The sequence below is a fragment of the Adelges cooleyi genome, unplaced genomic scaffold, assembly GCF_023614345.1.
Source record: "Adelges cooleyi isolate 19-005CV unplaced genomic scaffold, UGA_ACOO_1.1 ACOO_flye_CR_arks_rails_tigmint_CR_PRNA_574, whole genome shotgun sequence".
Classification (NCBI taxonomy): domain Eukaryota; kingdom Metazoa; phylum Arthropoda; class Insecta; order Hemiptera; family Adelgidae; genus Adelges; species Adelges cooleyi.
Window position 1 is genome coordinate 5,178,150 of NW_026096268.1, and position 22,364 is coordinate 5,200,513.

General features: G+C 28.5%; 2 protein-coding genes and 2 non-coding genes across 4 annotated transcripts; 2 read left to right on the forward strand and 2 right to left on the reverse strand.

The window, feature by feature from the left end:
• The first annotated feature begins 4,615 nt into the window (after positions 1-4,615).
• On the forward strand, positions 4,616-4,697 carry Trnal-aag (transfer RNA leucine (anticodon AAG)). Its single transcript has one exon. It is a non-coding gene; the product is annotated as a tRNA-Leu (tRNA).
• Positions 4,698-9,757: 5,060 nt separating this feature from the next.
• On the reverse strand, positions 9,758-16,364 carry LOC126843096 (probable cyclin-dependent serine/threonine-protein kinase DDB_G0292550). The gene is made up of 13 exons (XM_050580414.1): positions 16,065-16,364; positions 15,218-15,416; positions 14,319-15,152; positions 13,869-14,046; positions 13,455-13,600; positions 13,314-13,395; positions 13,095-13,213; positions 12,834-13,025; positions 12,579-12,769; positions 12,331-12,484; positions 12,044-12,262; positions 11,905-11,984; positions 9,758-10,144 (listed from the first exon to the last, which is right to left on the reverse strand). Exons 2-13 carry the CDS (start codon positions 15,401-15,403, stop codon positions 10,120-10,122), a joined length of 2,406 nt encoding a protein of 801 aa, XP_050436371.1. The 5' UTR covers positions 15,404-15,416; positions 16,065-16,364; the 3' UTR covers positions 9,758-10,119.
• Trnal-aag (transfer RNA leucine (anticodon AAG)) lies at positions 10,926-11,007 on the reverse strand. Its single transcript has one exon. It is a non-coding gene; the product is annotated as a tRNA-Leu (tRNA).
• A 31-nt stretch (positions 16,365-16,395) lies between the features above and the next one.
• Positions 16,396-21,781, forward strand: LOC126843097 (E3 UFM1-protein ligase 1 homolog). Its single transcript, XM_050580415.1, has 13 exons — positions 16,396-16,690; positions 16,768-16,913; positions 17,447-17,691; positions 17,775-17,967; positions 18,133-18,279; positions 18,360-18,535; positions 19,393-19,572; positions 19,637-19,777; positions 20,109-20,338; positions 20,409-20,682; positions 20,754-20,914; positions 21,008-21,222; positions 21,537-21,781. The coding sequence occupies exons 1-13, from the start codon at positions 16,611-16,613 to the stop codon at positions 21,665-21,667; spliced, it is 2,319 nt and encodes a 772-aa protein (XP_050436372.1). The 5' UTR covers positions 16,396-16,610; the 3' UTR covers positions 21,668-21,781.
• Positions 21,782-22,364: the final 583 nt, after the last annotated feature.

The following is a 22,364-nucleotide window of genomic DNA, read 5'->3' on the forward strand; positions in this document are numbered from 1 at the left end:
AGTCGCACTCGACGGTTTAGACAAGGTCTATGTTTGAACCTTGTGAGCTTTGAGGTCACACCGTGGGCCATTGCCTGATGATGTCACTTGTCAGTATTGTAGGTTGTATATAGCTGACGCGTCGGCACTAGCGGTTCATTGAACTAGGACAGCAATAAGCTATTAAACCCACATCTATGCGATTATTTCCTAAAGTCTGACGTCTTTTACTAATTGTATGTTGTATTGGTTGGAGTTGGACGGAATAATTATAATTTAGATGGTTGCAAGGGCGTCCACCTAGTAATCACCAGGTAAGGTGGGACAATCATGTAACGCAAATATGATAAATCAAACTTTGTCAAAAACGTTATCAAATAATTCGTTAGTTAGAAAAGTGGTTATTCTTATGTTTACTTGCATTTTTTCCAGATTGGGGGAGGGACGTTTCGGATTATCTCTTAATAGAACGAAAATATATTGCATGGTGATAACAGATAAACATACTTTAAGAGTATATAAAATTAATGAAGATTAGGAACACTCAATTAATTAAGGGAATTGAATGCGGAATCGAAAAAGCCGGAAAATGTCCAAAGTACCAAGTGTCATGACTAATATCAGGTACCCTGTTTATTCTATACGGTGCCGAAACCACCGGGCGTCGAATTCGATAAATCATTAATATTTGTATTACTTATTATTAAAAACAGCATATTGGCTAAGTACTGCAGTAGGAAGATAATTAAAATATCACCACAGTAGATGTACAATGTACATCTTGAAAGATATTTTTCACATGTAATAAAATTAATACCGAACTAAAATGAAATTTTAACATAATCGCCAAGTACCAACTGGTTAACTGATCGTATAAAGATGCTATTAGTGATGAAAAAAATACCAATCCAGACGCATTATCCAACCTCAGAAATCAGAATCATCTCAGGGTGGTTATTTTGACCATAATTTGCTCGATGGGTTTTAATATGGAAAGAAGGACATTTTCGAAACTATAATTTGTATTGAGTTATGTGGAAGGCCGAAGGAAATAGGTTCTAGAAGTGAGTTCTGGGGAATAGGTAATGTTGTTATTTAATAATTTTGAAAGGAAGGAAATGTCTGCAATTTTTCGAAGAATAGATAACGGATTAAGATTGAGAAATGTTTTAATATCATTTAAATTAAAGAAGTTATTATTATTTAACATTTTTTTATAACCAATAAAGCGCAAGTTTTCTTTGCTCTCTTTGCTTCTTTTGTTTCAATTTTTCTACTTGACAAATGGAGAATGTAATCGAAAGAACGGAAAAAGAAACAGAACTATTGGCAATGATAAAATCACGTAAGCTGGGATATATCTGGGACAAATGGGAAATAATCAATGATATGGACTACAGCGGCTGATACTTCAAGGAAAAATGTCATATCAGTGATCAGTCGGTTTTATATATATTTTATAGTATGTATGGAGTTTATAAAAAGCGAAAGAGGTCGGATTACTTTACATTTATTTTTTAACATACTATTTTTATTAATTTGTGTTTACAAATAATATAAATAGGTATAATAACATAGTAGCTGAACTTGGTACCTATATGCCGGGTGATTATTTTAACGCCCTACACCAGTTTTCTCTTAAAATGATAGACATTTTGTAGTTAAAAGTATTCAAAACTCGTTATCGACTAATCGAAATATTCAGTAAATTCAATTAAGTATACAAATTAGGTACCATTTAAGTTTCAAAAGTTGATAAAGCTCTAGAAAATAATAAAAAAGAAAATTTGAATATTGTCTAATGTCATAACATCAACGTTTTCTCAAAGAAAAGCTACAAAAGTGTAATATTTTAAGATTAAACTAGTGTAAGACGTTAAAAGAATCACCCGGCATAAATATATATACATAAATAATCGTGGTGAGTGGTCTTTAGTTATTGAAAATAGTAGCGTATTTTAAAAGGAAGCACTGATAACATTTAATCCCCATTTTGGAAAAATTAGAAGTAATGGGTACGTTGAAATAAGGGACGAATGTGATATAGTAAAACGCGTAACAGAAATTAGCCAAGAGAGGTTTACAGGTAGACCTAAATGTCTTGTCACGGTCCGGTGACTTAACCGGAGCTAGATCGCACAACGGAGGCGGGCTTTGGTAGGTATATTGAAAATAATATACCCAGAATATATATATCACAATAAAGTTTTATCGATTTAGACTCGACTTACAAATGTGGGCGACTTCCACTGTTAAGCTGCATAATATAATATAATGTTTAATCGTGTGTACCCGGTTCTACGTAAAGGGTCTAAGAGCATTTATCAAATTGAGTTCAAGTGACAAACATGTCAGGCAACTTAGAAAGTAAAAACAAACTCTTGGCGTTCCCCGAGAAAGTAGGAAGCACAAAATCGATATATAGCAGTATGGTTTGCAAACAGCAAATTATAATAGGTTTTGCAAACGATTTCGTGTGATACATAAATCACACGCCGGTATCGAAACACTTGTTAAACTGAATCTGAAAAATGTGATATACTTACTCGTGTCAAGGTAATGGCGTAGCTAAAATAAAAATCAGGTAGGTAAACAAAAAGTGTACTAAAAGGTTTTTTGTCGTCTAGTATTTTTTTTTTGTTATGACATGTCAGTCCACAGACCACAATGCGTCATGTGCACGCTGTCAATGTCCAAATTGATCATACATATTATATTAAACATGAAGTTACCAGAAGGCAGAAACATATGCTACCCATTACGTTTTGGACATATTGCGACAAGACTCATTTGTCAATTTTTAAAAATATTGTTGGAATTTTCATACATATATAAAATACGTTCAATCAGCTGTGGCAATTAAAAATAGTTAAGTTTTTTAGTTAAGAAATTTAAACATAATTGGGAAGGGGGATCTTCATAGAATATCGAGTGGACTTAACCCCCACTTCAGGCGTCCATTAGTTAGCTTAATATGTTCATTATAATTTAACACTCTTGAAGACCAAAAGCTCATCAGTGCTCAGTGTATGAACTTGACAGGTATCTCACTCCTGGTTAAATGAAGTCCTACATTTTGTAGTTATAACTTCATACTCCTTTGTGCACTATCACGTTTGTACAATTTATAAACAAGTTTTAAACACATTTGTTTTTTATAGTAGTAAATAAGATTTGCATGTCAACTACAATGTGTATAAGCCTGTTATAAAATATTAAAATAAAAATTATAACATGCATATCAATATGTTTACCAATCTAATACAATTTGTATTGGATATTCCTTGTAATATACAAGAAATAGTTGAATAAAAATAGATTCTTGCTGCAACGTATGATAGGTATTGTATACAATACCGTAACATTGGAAAATGCTGCTTTAATATGATTCCAGTGAAATAGACTGTGAAATAAATCTACTATTATTAGAAAAAAATGCAATAACTAGGTCTCAACTTTGAGAAAATTCGATGGTTTAAAATAAAAATGTAAAATTTGACAACAGCGCTGTCTTAACAGTGTTTAACATTAAATTAAAATAGTTTTTTTTGTTTTTCCTAAACGAAAATACATTTAAAAAATTGTTAATTACAATTATTAACTAAAATTATTTTACTCACGTAGAACACGTTAATGGCGCACAAGTGAAACCTAAACTCTTCCAAAAAGTTAAAAAATGTATAAGCACAACACAACATTATTATAAATAATTTCACAAAAAATCATTTTAAAAAACCGGCGCAGTGATGTTGGGGAATATTAGGGACGGAGCATTTTATTAGGATAGGTGAGGTCACAGAGTTTTAAGAATTTTTGCTTGCGAATCTCTAGTTGATAAAATTAAAAATATACATTTAGGTCCCTTTTTATTTATTAATAAATTGTATAGATACAAGGTGAAATTTTAAAGTGATCCACTCAATATCGTATAGGGTTTAATCAGTAATTGAATTATATTTTCCCGTAGTGTTTTCAATTTTTCACAAACTTTAATGTTTTTAACCCCTTCAAAATAAGTTATTTTTGTATCAACTTTTGTAACTTTTATGGTAACGTATATATTTTATTAACTTTTTAAATTAAGAATAGCTTACTGAACAATGTTGGCTGGTCGATAACCAGTTTTAGATAATTATTCTTGAAGTTATTTAAGTTTAAAGTTTAGGAAGGGTGGTGAGTAGTCCTTTTTTATCTTCGCGCATTACTCATAAGCACTTCCTCTCCTGTTCTGACTTTTAGTTAAAATTTTTCAGTAAATTATTCTTAATTTAAAAAGTTAATAAAATATATAGGTTACAATATAATTTACAAAAGTTGACAAAATAGTAAATATTTTTATAAGGGGTTTAAAATACAAAAGTTTGTAAAAAACTGAGATCACATTGTATAAAATGTAAAAACACTACGGGAAAAAAAATGAATAACTGATTAAACGCTATTAGATATTGAGTGGATCATTTTAATATTATTACCCTGTATATTTACGGATAACACATTTTCATTTAGAAAGTCTCAGCCCTAAATTTGGTCATTGCCGCAGTTTGCATTCATTATACCTAAAACTATGAATGATATGGTCACTATAAAACGGCAAGATGCATAAAAAGTACGTCTGTTTTTGATAAATTGACATCGGGGTAGCGTGGCCGAGCGGTCTAAGGCGCTGGTTTAAGGCACCAGTCTCCTCGGAGGCGTGGGTTCGAATCCCACCGCTGCCATAAATTTTACAATATTTTCCTAACGTTTATTTGACATTCAAGTGTACACTAAATAGTTTCATGGCATTATTTTATAAATAACATTTTTGTGATATGTGACGTGTGACGTTGTATCATGTATTGCATGCATTCTTCTGTAAATTTATTTTTGCTGACATGATGTTACCTAGTAAGAGTGAATAAGAGTTGAATATTCGATTGCTACAATTTACTGTTTATTGTATGTTTTTTTAACGAAACGCAGATAAATCATTTGATAAACTAATTTATCTCAATAAAAGTGGTTACTAACTTGTATGTATATTTTAATATGTGAGTAAAACATCTTCAATATAAAAAAAAACAACTTCGTTACAAATTCTTAAAAATATTAACTACCACGAATTGTATCATTTATGACTAACACAACAAGTTATTACTATAATTTATGGTTAGCATTCTATTTCTATAAACAATTTTGAAGTTATTTTATACTAATATTGTATAAAATGTAAAAACGATGTTAACATTAATAGAAAAACTATATGGGCTCTTACGAGTTTTTTTAATTTTAAGATTATATGTTTTGGCTCACGCCAAGTTAAAAACCCGAAAAATAATATTTTGTGAAGACTTGAGTATTAAAATGAATAAAATAATTCTTCGAGGTAGCTCAGTTTAAGTCTCCGGTTTTCAAAAATCTAAGAAATGAAATCAACTTAAGAAAATTGTATTTGAGTTTTTGGGAATGCTGTCCTGGGAAAGCGAGAGTCTTATAAACAAATTAACTACTAATAAAGTAGCAAATAAGTAGAAATACTAAATAGCTCGAAATTAAGTTATAGTAAAAAACTACCTAAACTGATCGCCTTAAAAACTATAAGTAACTAGGCTAGAATCAAAACCCACAAGATCCAAAAAACACATTTTTCAGAAAACGCAAAAAAAAAGGTTTTTCTGAAAAACAAAACAAATCTATACTATATTATTTTTAAGTAATTTGGATGGAATACTCAAATATGCCATCAAAATATACAAGATAAACATTTTTTTTAGAATGAAGTTTGGAACACCGAACATGTGTGGTTTGATAAATGATAATAATTTATATGAACCATGTTTCAGTGGAATTGTTTAGTTTTGATTCTAACCACTACGTTCAAAGATACATATAATCATGTTCTTATATGTTTTTTAAATATCTATAATAACACTTTAGGATTCAAATTTCAGCATAAAAAATCCTATAAGGTAGTTTTTGGATCATGACGTGAGCTTTGATTCGTCGCATTACTATATTATGTTATGTAGGTAGGACAATGTACATATTATATGTGTCATTGTTTTTTTTAACAATAAAAACATTTTAAACTTATAAAAAAAACATTGACAACAAACTATTGAGAAATATTGTTATTGCATGAACCTTTTTTTTTTTTTGTAAAAATAAACTTTTTATGATTTATATATTATACTAACTAATAATAATATACATATATTATTATTATAAATACTGAATACATATAATAAATATATGTAATATTTTTTTTTCTTTTTTGAACCTTCCTGGTATAAGTAAGCTGATCCAAAAAAAGTAAGAAGACAAGTAATTGATTATAACTTGGTACTTAAATGTTGATAATAAAATATGTAGTTGCCTGTAACTCTTAAATACATATTTTGCAGTAGGTATCATGTAATTATTGTCTTTAAACATCTAACAATTTAACATATTAACCTATATAATAGTAATGAAATCTATACAGGATGGTATAAGTTGATAATGTAGTGCGCGCAGTTCGTTCACAATGGTAATAATATTTTGTCGAGTAACTAAGAAAAGGTTTGTACATAAAACAGTGCAATAAAACATAATATTGTGGTAGTTGAATGATTAAAACGAGCTTGTGGGCGTATAAGTCGTACACAGTCTTCGATAATATGATAACATTGTATTATTTCATTCATAATGGAAAATAAAATTGGTTAAAGATATTATACGCAGTTAAATAAACGAGCTGAAAGCTAATAAAAACTGTGATCCATAATTTTAATGCGTAGTTGTATCGAATGTTGGCAAACGACGATTATTATTTACTCAGAATTCTCTTACAAATAAGAATGAACGTCTCGATTCATAAATTTACTTTTCCATTTTTCCAGTTATCGTCCCCGGTCCCACGCAAAATCTTAAGCATAATTTATGCATACTGTTGACGATTACTTATCTGCATTTCCTGTAGACGGTACTCGGTAGACATGTTTTATACATATTATTATTATACAACTCATCATTGGGCGCTATTATTCTCCACAGGTATTTTTCATAAAAAATCATAATCTGCCAGACTTTTTTTTTAAGGGATGCTTTTAAAAGGTTAAATTGAAATTACATTATAACAAAATAAAGCGATAACAGTGGTAGTTAGGAAAATGTATACATTTATTACCTTATAATTAAGATAATACTTATAAGAATAATTTTGTATCCATGTTGAAGTTATAATTTTCTTTAGGTATCGTACCTACAGAAAAAATACCGCAGAAGACATGCAAGATTTCACATTTACTCGGGAGATCAAAGGTTAGGTTAGGATTATAAATAGGTCTTTTCAAATATTGTATAAACTTAGAGGCGGCTTAAAAAATATAATTAAAATAAATAATGGCAAAAATAGCTTTAATTGATAGGTGGGGGGAGTTATTTTACTCCAAAACATGCTTCGTAGAATGGTAGATTAGACTGGTTAGGATGATTTGTTTGTATCGTTAAGTAGATTTATAGTTATTGTCTATAAAGTTTTTGTTAGCTGTTATATAAAAATTGAAAAATCTGACACTGTAATATCCTTCTAAACATATAAAATTTAGGGTTTTTTAAACTAATTTTCTTAGAAATAACTATTTATTGAAAATCGGCGATCATAGCGGACCACAAAATATTCTCCGATAATAAAAAAAATATTAAAATCCGACCACTCTACGAGTCAGGATATATTTTTGTATAGCATTCCCCGCAATTTGTTAAAAAATAAATGAATAGTATTATAAGTAGAAATTAACAATTGTATAGCCTATAACTAATTGACATAGTTGAAATAAATTTTTCTAGAAAAATTTAAGTAAAATATTGTTTATATTTTGCCCCCGATTTACCGGACGTTATACTCTTGGTTAAAATTATGTCTACGCAGAATGTGTTTTACTTATTCTACGACGGTCTTAGAACAAAACAAAAACACCTATTATAAAATCGAAAGACGATGAGATTTTGGCGAGAATGCCTACACTGAACTCCTTAATAAATTAGGGATATAACGTCTTCATGAGTGGAAAACGGTTAACTTAGTTTGGTCACAACCATTTTATCTTTGGCATCACAATTTTTACTTTCAGAAATCTTAACAGCTATTCCTAATCTCATGAGCTCTGATTCGTATGTAGTCAATATATTATATATACATCTTTAAAACCTATACTATGATTATATTAATGACGTATAGGATCAGGGTGATCAGATTTTTGTGTCTAAACATACAAAACGCGGTATGTAGATGACATAAATGTTTGATATTTATTTTTAGTAGGACACCTCGTTTTATAATCATCAAGGGGTGGTTTGGTATTAATGCAATTTTTGTCAACATTAAAATTAAAAATTAAACTTAATTGTAATTTTATTAACACGGTAATTAGGAGCTATATGCGGATGGTCGACTATTTTATCAGACATCATATCATATAGCGTCTATTTTTAACATTTTTCTTCATTATTATTGGAAATCCTCCTATTTGTATGTAATGGTCGTACAATCTTACAATGTTTGACCACACAAAAACATCGGCCTTCATATATTACCCATATATATATTAACTGTAAACGTTCTGGATACAGACATGCTTATATGTATAAGACATGCTTGTAGTGTATATGATTTCATGACACAGAGAACCCCCATTGCGTTGGTTTATGCCTTACAGTACAACCTACTCGTTTTTGCGGTATCGCTACACCGTCATAGGTTCTGCCGGGTTCGAAACAAGCAAAATTCATCACACCTATGTATATAATCGGCAATTCATATTATAGTAGAATATGAAATATCCGTGTCGCTTTGCCACCAGTGCAATGCACCGGAACAATGCACTTGGAGGGTCCTGCGACGTAGACGGCAGATTTGAACAGGTTAGCACGTCGCATGCTATACATAAACATGTTGAGATAACGAGTTGCGCGTTTTATTTACGGTCATAAGCGTGGGTAGGATTCGCCGTTTGTCTGTGACCCGTGCTAAATGTTTTACTGGACCCGCGAATAAGCCTGTTGAAAGCCAAAGAGCCAAACAATAGCGCATAACAATAATAACATTGGTGTTTCATATATTATATTGTTATTGTTTTTAAAATAAAACAAATCAAGCGTGTGGCCGCCAGAGCGGTCGCGTTGGCGTACACTAATCCAACATCTCTTGGCACTCGGCTAAAGGTCAGACCCATGTAGACCTATATTGTCTGCATCGTACCGTGAGAAATAATTATTGCTTATGGAAAAACTACCAGTTTATTTTTTCTCGACATCACTAAAATATTAAATTGTGATAAAAAATAAAATAAAACAATTTGCGTGACTTTCTGTTACTCGATAAAAACTCATATTTTTTTTCAGAAAGCTGAGATTATTTTACATAAGAAAACAGATTTTTATATAATTGTTTTTGATCGAAGATACGATAAAAAAAAAGAAGAGTAAAGAAAATAAAAACTAAAAATACTTAACCACGACCATGGCCAAAATAATCGAAAAAAAAAATTAAGATCATTCTTTTCGTCGTAACAGAGCCGCAGGGTAAGTTTCGAAATTTCCGTGGGTGGTAGCTCCAAAAGTTTGTTCGTATCTGGCTTAAGTATACGTAGATTTGTTTTATTTTGTCGTCAAACGACACAAATTGGACAACACAAATAACTAAAAAACTCTTAATTACATATTTATAAATTGTATATTAAATTACTACAATAAACAACAATTAGTTCTATTTTATAGGATAATAATACTTAAATATTCGTGACTTTTGAAATAATAATAAACAAAGAAAAATAATGGTATAGTAAAAACGTAAGGCTAGTAAAGATAGTATGATAAAGTTTGTATCATATCATAAACTATAACAATCGAAGAAACAAATTAGTAAACAGTGTTTTCCATTGGTTGAAATCGAATACAGTTTACGTGATTTCTTACAAATTTATAATTAATATATAAAATTAAAAAAACAATTAAAGTCAAATTAGTATTTAATTATTGAAAATTATATATAGTCGTCTGTCTTGTGATAGAAAGTTATCACAATAACAACTAAAGAAAAAAAAAAAACAAAATTAAAAAAATGCAGAAGTTAAAACGAATAAGAAAAATAACCGATGTGCTTTGTTGACGAACAATAATTCAGCGACTTAAGTTAGAAATGGTCCTGTAAAAAAAAAATTGTAAATTCATTAATTTACAATCTAAGTGCCGATGGGAATTATACATAAATAAGTAAGTTGTTATTAGGTAAAAACAATCGAGTAAACAAGAAATACCAATGTTTTTAAAATGTTTGTATTATGTGTACTAGATTTTTGAATTTAAGATTAAAATTTTGTATTTTACATTGCAAGTAATTATTGATTTTCGCCAGAATGTTGTACCTAGGCATACTATTGACCATTAGGCGTATTTTAAGACCAAACCGATTGTATAATATATGGTCAAAATTTTATCTTTTTATTTCATAATTTTTAAGTGTTTTTTTTTCAAAAAACATTTAACAATTTTGTTATAACAGTAATATAAAATAAATATTTAAACAAAGAAGCTACACAGTTTGTAAAATCTAAATAATAAAAAATTGTTTTAATTAGTTATAATAAATAATTCGTATCGATAAGTAAGAAAATTTGATTATGTCGTTTAAGCCCTAAAATGTACCAATAATTCGATTTCGAAAATTTGCCGCGAGTACTCTGGCAGTATTACCGTTAATTATTGTTGAACTAGTAATAATCAAAATATTAAATGCAAAATCAAATTTGTTTAAAAAAATATATTTTATTACAATAAAATCTGAATACTACAATAATTACAATTTTTTTTATTATTATTAAAATTGGATCGCTGTTTTTTTTAGTAAAGTACATATTACTTTACGAAAGACGTACGTAAACCAAGTAAAAGGAAATCACTTTAAAGATAAAAAATGAAAAAGTTCTTGGCAGCGGTGGGATTCGAACCCACGCCTCCGAGGAGACTGGTGCCTTAAACCAGCGCCTTAGACCGCTCGGCCACGCTACCGTCATGCCGAGCATTGGGTAAACTGTGTTATTTGAAACAAATTTGTTTTTCTGGTTTAAAATTAACAGATAGCACAACACATACATAACTAATATTAATAAGCCTTATCAATTAATCCATATTGTCCACCTTAGAAGATATCATAAGATATCTTTAGCAATATCATTATCAATAAAAAAAAAACAAGTTTCATGTCAAAGTTCCATTATGAGAAACTCAGGTTATTAGCTTCGAAATAAAATATGATGTACGTCAAGCTCCCCTGCTTTTAGAGTTTAGAAAAATATTTTAAATAACATTTCTAAAGGTCATTTTCTTAAAACATTGGTACTGATTTACTTTCGTCCTATTCGCCAAGCTTTTTTTTGTTTACACAAGCTGCCCATATATCTACAGCTGGCCGGGAAAAAGTTCTAGAATGGAGTGCTATTAAACACTTCGACCACTTCAAATGATTATACTTTCACACCACCTAAACCCACCCAACCATACTTTCTAATTACCAATGGGGCTTGTTAGGCTATACCAGCAACCGGGTTTTTTTTTATTAATATACTAAACTGACTGATTGATTGTACTTATGTATAGTATTTCAGGACTTTAAGCTACCTAAAAAAATGTTTTCTTTTGATGTAGTCTGGATTTATATGTTATTGTCACTAAACTGTCACACCATTTCCGTTTCTATTAAGTATATTATAACCATTAATTTGAATTCTAATAACTACAAATGGCCCACATATAAATAAAATGTATGTTTCTCAATTGAGATGGAAATGGTGTTAACAAATTTAAAAGAATAGGGTCCTTTAATTTTCAAACTATTTAACTGAATTTTTAATTTAAATACCATAATATGTTAGTTACCTAAGATGAAACTGTTAACAGTATACTTACAATTTGTTATTCAAATTCATAATTATTGAATTGCTTATCCGATGATATAAAGTGACATGTAAGATTTGAAAATCATTGTTCTAAAAGTATAAGTAGATGTAATAAATTAAAAAACTTATAAATAAAATTAAAATCTCACCATAATAGAGTAATTCTTATCGACATCAACCAAAAGTGTTTTATTCATTGTGAGAGCAGCAAAGGTTTCTGTGACTTTTGACGATATTACTTCAAGTTCATTATATCCAGTTAAACAACATTGTAATGCCTGTCCTGGTAAGTAACTAAATTCGTCTTTCAACAGACGTAATTCAGTCTTTGGTACACAAACCACTGTCCCATAATCCACTTGAAATACCTAAACAAAAATTTTGATTTACAATACTACAACTTAAATTAAAACACTATTATTTCATAAATCCATACTTCAACAGTGTGTTCTTCAATTTCTCTCAATACTTTGGCTCTATACCAACATTTAATAGATGAACAGGATACATAACAAGAAACAAATACGCGCTTTGGTAAAACATGTTTTGGTTCAACTTTATATTTATTCCCCTCTCGATTGTAAAAGGACCTAGGCAAATTATATTAAATTTGAATATATGAAAAACATTATTACATAGCAATGCTATTAAAAACAACAACAATATGTAACATAAAATATTTACTGCAGATTTTCTATTAGTTTGTCAACTTCAACAGCTTTGCAAGCTAATTGCATAAAAAACAAACTTGGATTATACACTTCAGATAGTAACATTTTTACCGTAGAACTTTGGATCAGTGATAGTTTTTCCTGTTCTAGTACAAATTTAATGCTAATATTTTTATGTAAGTAGAAATTAGTATCTTCTTTGATCTGTAAAATGATTGACTAAATAATTGATGTCAAATATTAAGCTTTAAAACAATTGAGTTGTTACTTGTATGTTCATAATGTTATAAACCTTTTCACACCGAATACTATCGTCTGGAAATTCAGTAGGAGATACAGTTATATATTTGTGATACAATACATGGTTTCTTATTTCAATTATATTGTGCAATGATTTAATCATAAGTTCGTCTGATTCAAAGCCATAGTCTTTCGGGTTGTAAAGAGTTCCGAAAATTCTCTGAAACGTAAAATATGATCTCACAACTGTAATTTTATTTTTAACTTGAAGTTTACATTACGAACATACATTATAAATAAATCGCAAATTTTGAATATTCACACCATCAAAATAAATACTGAAAATTCTTGCTAAGTTGTAGGATACATCCTCGAAATCGCTTTGTTGCGTGCTGTTGGATAATTTTTCTGAGAATAATTATAAAAACCAAGTTACACAAATTAACTATGATTTTATGAAATTCTATCCATTGATGGAAAAATTTTATTTATAAAATAAATTTCTTACTGAGATGATCATTTGTTTTTGGTGTGGAATGAGCTCTTTTAGTCATTTGTTCATTTAAACAAGATGAACTGTCATTAAAAGACTAAAACCAAATAAATTAATACAAACAAAAATTGAATACTAAATGTACATTATATTTACATTTTCTAATGAAGGAACTTGTTTTATATTAATTGGTGATTTAGCTTCAGTCAATTCAGCTTTCGGAATTATGGTTTTATGATTTTTATTATTAGTATTTCGGCCCAAATCTGTAGAAATTATAGTTATCTTATTAAGTCCTTGATCTGAAAAATAAAAATTATTAATGACTGTGATGCAAAAAATGATATTGTACTTACAAATTTAAACCTAATTTATGGCATTTATTCTACAGTTTCAACAATCCAAAGAAGGAAGTCACTTTACAATTTTTTTAAAAGAAGAATTTAAATATTAAAAAAAAATATATATATATATATATAATCAGAAAGGAGAAACTTTAAATGCAAATTAATAAAAAATATGTCATTTTGAAGTCAGAAGTCTGCAAAAATTATAACAAAATATACTTACTTGATTTTTGCTTTATAATGTCTGCGTCTGAACTAGAGCTATTAATATTGATTGACATGTTTTTAATATCCATAAAATCTTTTACATTACATATTTCATTATCAACAATATCTTCCGGTACATTGCAATAGACTGAATGTTCACGGATTAAACATTTTAACTTTTCTTTTGTAATAGGCTAAAAACATCAAATACACAATAATAAGCAATTCTAAAAATATTTTCAATTATACAATAAATTATAATATAGTGGAACCTGTCTAGGTGGATCTTGATGAAGCCTGACATCTGTGCAATATAGTATTTGTGTATAGTCACACTAAACAGCTTAACATGTATATTTTACCAAATAAGATGGAAAGCTTCTTAAAACAGAACTTTTTTAATAATTCTGTCTTAGACAAGTTTCACTGATTATCATTTTTTATAAATAAAATATTGTATAATTACCGTTGAACTATTAGATATTAATTTATTTAAATAAAAATGCAATTTAGATTGCAAGTCAAAACAACTGTGTATTGAGTCTGTTTTTACTTTGGCTATACTACTACTACTACTACTCGATGTAGGCGATGGGTTGCAATGTTTGTCTTCAAAACAAGATTTGACTCGCTCTCCGGATTTCATAATTGGCATTGTTTGATTAAAATAAAAATTATTTCCACTAGAATTATTCTTATAATTGTTACTTCTTGGACTAATGCTAGTGATATTGTGCAGTTCATTCGATTGTTGAGGATTATTTGTGTCGCTAGTACTTTGAGGAATATCATCATGAAATCTGTTATTTACATTGTTCTTCATATTTTGAATGGTATGGCTATTAACGTGGGTCCCATTCTGTTGGTTTCTAAATTGTTGAGGATAACTTGTTCTACTAGTACTTGGATAAGTATTATTTTTATAATTATTATTATTTGTATGACCGTTAAGCCTGATATTTCCACTATTCATATTAATTTGAACACTATTATTGTATGTTCTATTATTTTGTTGAGTATTAATATGTGGCGAACAAGTTGTTCTAATGGTACTTCCTGAAGTGATGTTTCTATTATTATTATAGCCATTAAACATTTTATTTCCATTGTACTTATTAATATTATTCTGGCTGTTATATCTTTTAAAATTATTACAAAACGTTCTTTGTTTCAAAAGTGATGTTTTCTTTGACTTTTTTGGTTTAGAAGTCTTTTGATTAAGAACTAACAGTCTTAGATGATTTGTTTTGTTGCCTAAGACGACAGATAACAGAGACAGTCTGGTAGGATTTGGTGGCACCTAAATAAAAAATAAATTTGAATAAATACAAATTATGAACTAAATATTAAAATGAGTTTACTCACAATCACTACATCAGGCATACTATTTAATAAATCGAAAATTGTATTATATCCAAAACGTCGATATGGGAGTTTTTCACCTTCTTGTTCATAATAGTCTTTTTCTAGTTGCTCTATACTAATTTGGTTTTTAGTAATTGTTAACAAGCTTCTTATAGTGATCTTCAGCTCACCAAAATTTTCTGCCATAGTTTTAAAAGTCCTATAAAATAAAAAGTCATTTTATAAATTTTACTAGTAAAAACCAAATATTATTCACTCTATCTCCTAATAGGCTATTAACAAAAATAATATTTATAAACTAAAAACAATATTCTTTAAACTACTACTTTATAGACATGTATATATTGAATATTTTATTTTATACATTGAGGTGTTTATTTTATCTACAATTACCTATACAAATTGACTGAATTTCAAACTAAAATTGCTTTCCTCAACACATTTTCAAAACAAAATAATATCAACTGATGCTAAATATTTAGACTAAAATATCTAGAATATGAGAATGTGATAGAATGAAATAAGTACTGTTATAATAAATTATAAATACAATGATCATAACAATACAATTAGCGAAAACACACTATTAGCATGGAATTATCATATCACCAATTGTCAGTTAAATTTAACATATTTGTAAGTACCGATTGGTTTATTAAAATATTTGTAGATATTAGTTTTATTTCTTATAAAAAAAAAAGGCCAAATCAAACAATTACATTTTTGTTGAATATTTGTAATTCCACTTTATAGGTTTGTTAGTAATTAGCTAGACCTTACAAACTTGAATTAAACAATAAATAAAAGAATTGCATAACGAAGAGTTCTAATTGCTTAAAATATTTACCGTTATGTCAAAAACAATTAGAATATATTATATATTTTTTTCGTTTTTCTGAATAGTATGAATCAAACAATACTTTAGTGTTCCAGTCCACAAACTATTATTGTTGGCTGTATTTTGAGTTGTACGTTACGATAAGCCGATAAAAACGCATGCATCTACGAATCAAAATTTACAACAATAATCATTAATCAATGATCAAAGCACGCTCCATGAGTGTTTCACGTCTTGTTAAAAATTTAAGCAACTTGTTATGACTTTACTTATCACATTATCATATCATTCTTTAATATCAATGTGTAGATAGAGATATCACCACCACAAAATAGATTATGATTTTAATATATTCATTATTCTGTGTCACCAATATTTACTATTTAGTTATCTATAGTCTATAGATCGGTCATCGGGTATCTACTGAAAAATGTATGTCCGGTGAATGCTGACGTGTTTGTACTGGTGTTCTCGAAATTAATATTAAATTTCATAAACAGTAATTAATTTACCCATTACTAACCTAACCTACTTACAAAAAAACCTTTCAAAACCATGTCGTCTAGCGACTGGAACGAAGTGAAGTTGTTGGCTGCAGACTTTCAACGGATACAATTAACTACTTCATCACAAAGGTCACTTTAACTTCCAACAGTGTTAATAATTGTTGTACAAGGCTTAAAAAGAAATTTAATTTTGATTTTTGATTTAGGTTGGGGGAACGAAATTGTGTTGAAATAGTCTCCAAACTCATTAGTTCCAACCAGTTGGACGTTGTGTTTACAACGGATGGAAAAGAATACGTGACACCAGCACACTTGACTAAAGAGCTCCAAGACGAAACCTATGTTCAAGGAGGTATTCTTAATAAAACAAAGAATAATATGCTCTATTATCTTAATTATAATATTATTTATTAAGTAGGCTTTTTAAAATTATAAATTAATTGTTAGGTTATTAAAAAATATCAGAATAAAAATTATTAATGCTTTATTATAATTGAATGAAAATTATAAAAGTATATTTGTAGGCAATCAATTAAGCAAACAGATTTGAAAGTTGCCTACAGATATATAGTTATTAAAATTAAGTCAATAGATTAACTAATTTATAATTTTGTAATATTTTATTCAGAGATTAGAAACGTTTCCAAGTCAAAATGTACATAATTTGTTATAACTAAAACAAATGTCGATTAATTATGTATTGTATAATATAGTGATAGATTAACTGTATTTGAACTTGAAAAAAAGAAGTAAATTAAAAAATTTTAGTGAGCTGTTATGCATGATATAAAGTTCATAGAACAAACTGTTTTATCATTCTATTTTTACAATTTTCGAAGCTTAGTTTTGTTTACTACATCATTATTATTATTTTTATTATTTCAGGTCGTATAAATATATTAGATGCTGCAAGAGCTTTGAAAGTGGATCCTGATGTTGCAGCTAATTTGTGTGAAAAATTGGCTCAGAATGAGCCGGACGAGTATTGCGTTATCCACGGACAATTAATTGGATCAAACTATTTGGATCAGATTGCCGAAGATGTTGTAGAAAAATTAGAGCAGTTGGGCCATATTAATTCGTTAAAGTTATCCCAGCAATATGATTTACCTGTAGACATTATTGATATGGTACGAAGTACTGTAACCTAATCAAAATAATTTCATTATGATATATCATCTATCAGCTAGTATATATTATCCTATTTTTTTAGATGCTTGAAAAACATACCAAAAAATTAACTTTCAACCTTCATAGAAATAAAAATAATCCATATGTATACTATACAGATTTGTATTTTAATTCTATTAAAAGAATAGTTAAAGGCGCTGTATTAGCCGTAACTCGACCTGTATTGTGTACAGCAATAATAAATCAATGTTCTATTGATGAAAAAGAATTTTTTAGTAAGTTTTTAATTAATTAATAAATTATTTTAAGTCTTGGCATTTATGGCATAAGCTTTAAAAGCTAATGGCCAAAATTCTGCAAAATAATAACTGAAAATAGTTAATTGTGTTGTTGTGTAGGTTTTAAGATACAATGTAATAACTAATGTATATATTTTTCAGGCGTCTTGGAAAATTTATTGTCTGGAAAACAAGTGGCGGGTACATTGACTGATCGAATCGGAAACACGTGTACATATGTACCAAACATTTACATAAAAACTCTAAATGATTGGGTTATGAATTTTTATTCAAACAATAACTACCTTGGTGTGTTTATTTTTAAAAAATTCTTATTATGCATATAAATCTTAAAATTGATTCCATATTTATTATCGAGATGTTTTTAGATTATGCTGCAATGAATAGTGTTGGAATAACTGATGCACAGTCATATATATCACGTTTACCACTGGCAAAGGAACTGCTTGTACTCACCACATGTTCTGTTGGTCCTAAAATTCTAAACGATGTCTCTGCAGCTATTGAAGATGCTATTGCTAGTGGCACATGGATTGATATCTTGGTACTGTAGAACTTTATTTAATGTTAGAAATGTGATGTGAGAAATTATAACTTCTATGTAATAAGGTTATATTATATAAGGGCTGTGATTTAAATTTGAATTATTGAATATTTCATTTTTTTATGTACACATTTTTCATTTACTGATTGTGTAACTATGTAAGTACTTACCTCTTCAGAGGGCTCCTTACTCCTTTACCAATACAAATTTGTCTTGTTTGTTAAATTAAATTTTTAGTATCAAGAGAATTTCTGGATACATCCTTATTATAGTTGTAGTGAAAAAAAAATCAGGAGACTTTTTCAAATCAGTCCTTATGTTTTCGAACTACAGACCAGCGGGGGTACTAATTTTATATTATTTCCAAGTCAATAGATGTAATCCTTTTTTCTTCAAAACCGTTTTTAAAAACATTTTTAAGAAATGCCCTTTTAACTAAAAATGTTCAATAAAAAAACAAAGAAATTATATACTAAATTGTACACAATAAATGAAAAAAATTGGGAGAGACTGAAGTAAACTCTGGGGAAGGATATGCCATGTTAACTCAAATTGATAGAGAAAACTAGAATTGAGGTCGTACAATGACAAGTGAGCTATTCCTTATTAGTATTGTTACTACATATATTATTTGTAGGTATTTCTTTTACAATATGTATATGATTTTTTTGTTAATAGTGAATAAGATATTATAAACATAATTTACATTTCACATTGTACTTGATTATAGATATTAATACTCCATAAATTGTCCTTTATAATGCATATTATGTAGCTATATTAAGTTAAAATACACTTAATATGTATTTAATTTGTGACTAGTGATGGAGTAGTAATAATCAAAATTTTCTTTACAGGATTTTGTACCTGTGACCATTGACATTAAAGATGGGGTACTTATCTTAGAATATCTGTTAAAAAAAGATAAACTATTAAAAGGTTACCAAATTTTTAATGAAACTGTTCTCGTAACTGATCAATTTATTGAAAAGCTGTCTGAGCACATTCTTAGCGCAACAGATAGCAAAATTAAACAGGTTTGTAATTATTAGTTATTTGACTTCCAATCAATATAATTGTAAAATAATTGAACTTGAGTAGATTGTTGAATCTGGGGATTATGCCAATGCTCTTGTGCAATGGAAAATTCAACAAAAAATGGCAGAGGACAAAAATCCAGAACTTAGTCGTAAAGAAGAGCGCAAAAAAAAGTCTGGAGGAAAACATGGTGGAGGAACGCAAGTACGAAAAATATTTGATTTTATATCTTCACCCTTAGTCAACGTTACTTATTGATTAGGAAATAAATCTTAAAATTGCTATAAAACACCGCTTTAAGATCAATCATGAAATTACAACCCGTTTTATTGTGTAATAATATTACATTATATTAAAATAGACAAGTTTATGTACGTAATTCAAGTTGAAAATATTTTGATGCAGAGATATTTATAAACTTGCCTCACCGCAAATTCTCATTGACTATACATTCTATATCCGAATCAGTGGCTGCTGTTACTATAATGATTTTTTTTAAACATAAATTATTCAAATTTTGTCTGGTATATTTTAGGGACGAGAAACTAAGATTAAGGCAGTAAAAAAAAAATATGGTCAAAAATCTAAACACCATGATTCTGACTCTGATGATCATGACAATAAAGCAAGCATTAACGATCAGTTTATGATTGAAATCGTTAGTTTAGATGAAATAAGAGAATATTTAGAGAATGAAGAAACATTTAAAGATGTCGATGGGGATAAAGACTTATTAATTGATAAACTCATCACTTATCTCTACCCGTAATAAGAATAAAAGCTTTTTGTAATTTCTATTTTTGTTTCATTTTAACATATATATTAATCCTTTTAGAATTTTGAATAAGGAGTCTTTAAGACAGGCACAAGCTACATACGATCAAGTAATGGCCAATCGAACGGGTGATAGACGTAAAGTACACCAGGAATTCCGAGACAAGATCTTATTGCTGATTGCAGATTTTCATCAGTACGTTAAAGGTATTCAGAAGTTTGAGAGTTCAGATGTCCAAACCCAACTTACAACATATTTGTTAAAGTCAACTGGAGGAGAAATGGTTGAAAGTGTTAAAAAATATATAGCGCAAAACAGAGAAAACAATTTGGAGGTAGTTAATTGTCAACTTTGATGTTAGGTGTTTTGAATATATATTTTTATTTGATTTTTTATGTCATTAAGTCAAAATCTAATCAATATGATGACAGTCAAATTCAAAATGCTGTTGAAAAGTTACAAAAATCGTTAATGTCAAAAACCACAGACGATTTTTATGATGCGGTAGACCAATTGTTATCTGCTGTAGATATAGTACAAAAGAAAAATGATCGCAAAAAGGAGAGGTAGTCTATTATAATACATTAATTATAATAACCAATAAATATCAATTTTTTTAATGATGCATATTATAAAAAACAATTAATTCTTTGTTTTAGAGAACATGTACAAAATAATCGACAACTGCTATTGAAATCGTTATCCGATGTTAAAGATGATCCTGCTGAAGTATTGCTTATTTGTACCCAAATTCTTTTTCAAACAGTTTCTCAAAATATGATCAAAGTGTCTGGTAAATTTGTATCATCTGTTTTGGGATTTTTACAAAAATATCTTAACGAAAATGATTTTACACTTTTACAAAACTACCATGGTAAGTATTGACTTTTAATATGTGGTTAGGAGTAGTGATGCTACTTTTCTTGTAGCACCTTACACTGTTTAAAGTCTATAAAAAATTAAGTAGAAAATAATAATAATATGTACTATCAAATGATTATTGAAAGTAAATCTCTTAATCTCTAGTATATCTCAAATAAAGTAGCTGTGACATTAGCAAAATAATTTTATTTACAAAATAGAAATAGGTTTAAAGGTGCTGCAACAAAATGAGTAACATCCCGACCACTGCTTTTAATGCATTGTAATCTTAAAATGTAATTGAACTAGTAATATTTTTTATTTCAGATCTCGTTGTTCAGTTATTAAAAACTGAAAACCCAGAAGATAAAGAAAGAATTAACTCCCAATTAAAAGATACCACCAGTGCAGTAAAAGACCTTGTAATTAATTTCAAAAAAGTTAAAACCGAACATTAATAATTATTTGTCAATAATTCTTCGAATAAAATAATTTTTGTTTGTCTAATAAATCATGTTTTTTTTTGTCAATGTATGTGTGTGTATACAAAATAATTCAGCACTGTATATGTTCGATAAATAAATAATATTTTTGCAATGGGTCTTGCTGGTTATCATTTTTATAAATTCAAATTTAATCTCATCACTACTATCATTAAAGTGTAATTTTATTTTGTATTTTATAATAGTTTAATTTGGTCCAGAAATGCAGGTGTATTATTGTTGTTATATTATGATTGACCATCCAAGGTAGAACTCGAGATACAACATATCAAATATGCCTATTTCCATATAATATTACCAAATGATTAAAACCGTTAAGTGGCCATTATACCAATAGGGTGGTATTGTTTTTAAGGCGACGTCCTTCAATTACTTAACTAAAACAAAATTTGGTATAAATTCTTCGCCATAACTATTTTGCTATATTGGTTAAATAAAAAAAATATATTAATTTTTCTCCTAGTTATTCCAAAAAATTACAATAAAATGTTCAATGTTTTGTTTGTAATATAATCATTTTTATTTCAATTCTGTATTATTAAATAGAGTGATTACATATAACTAAATCGACTAATAATATGAAAAGAATTATTCTTTCAAGGATTTAATAAAGTATTTATATAATATCAATCACAAGGATTATTTTCCAATA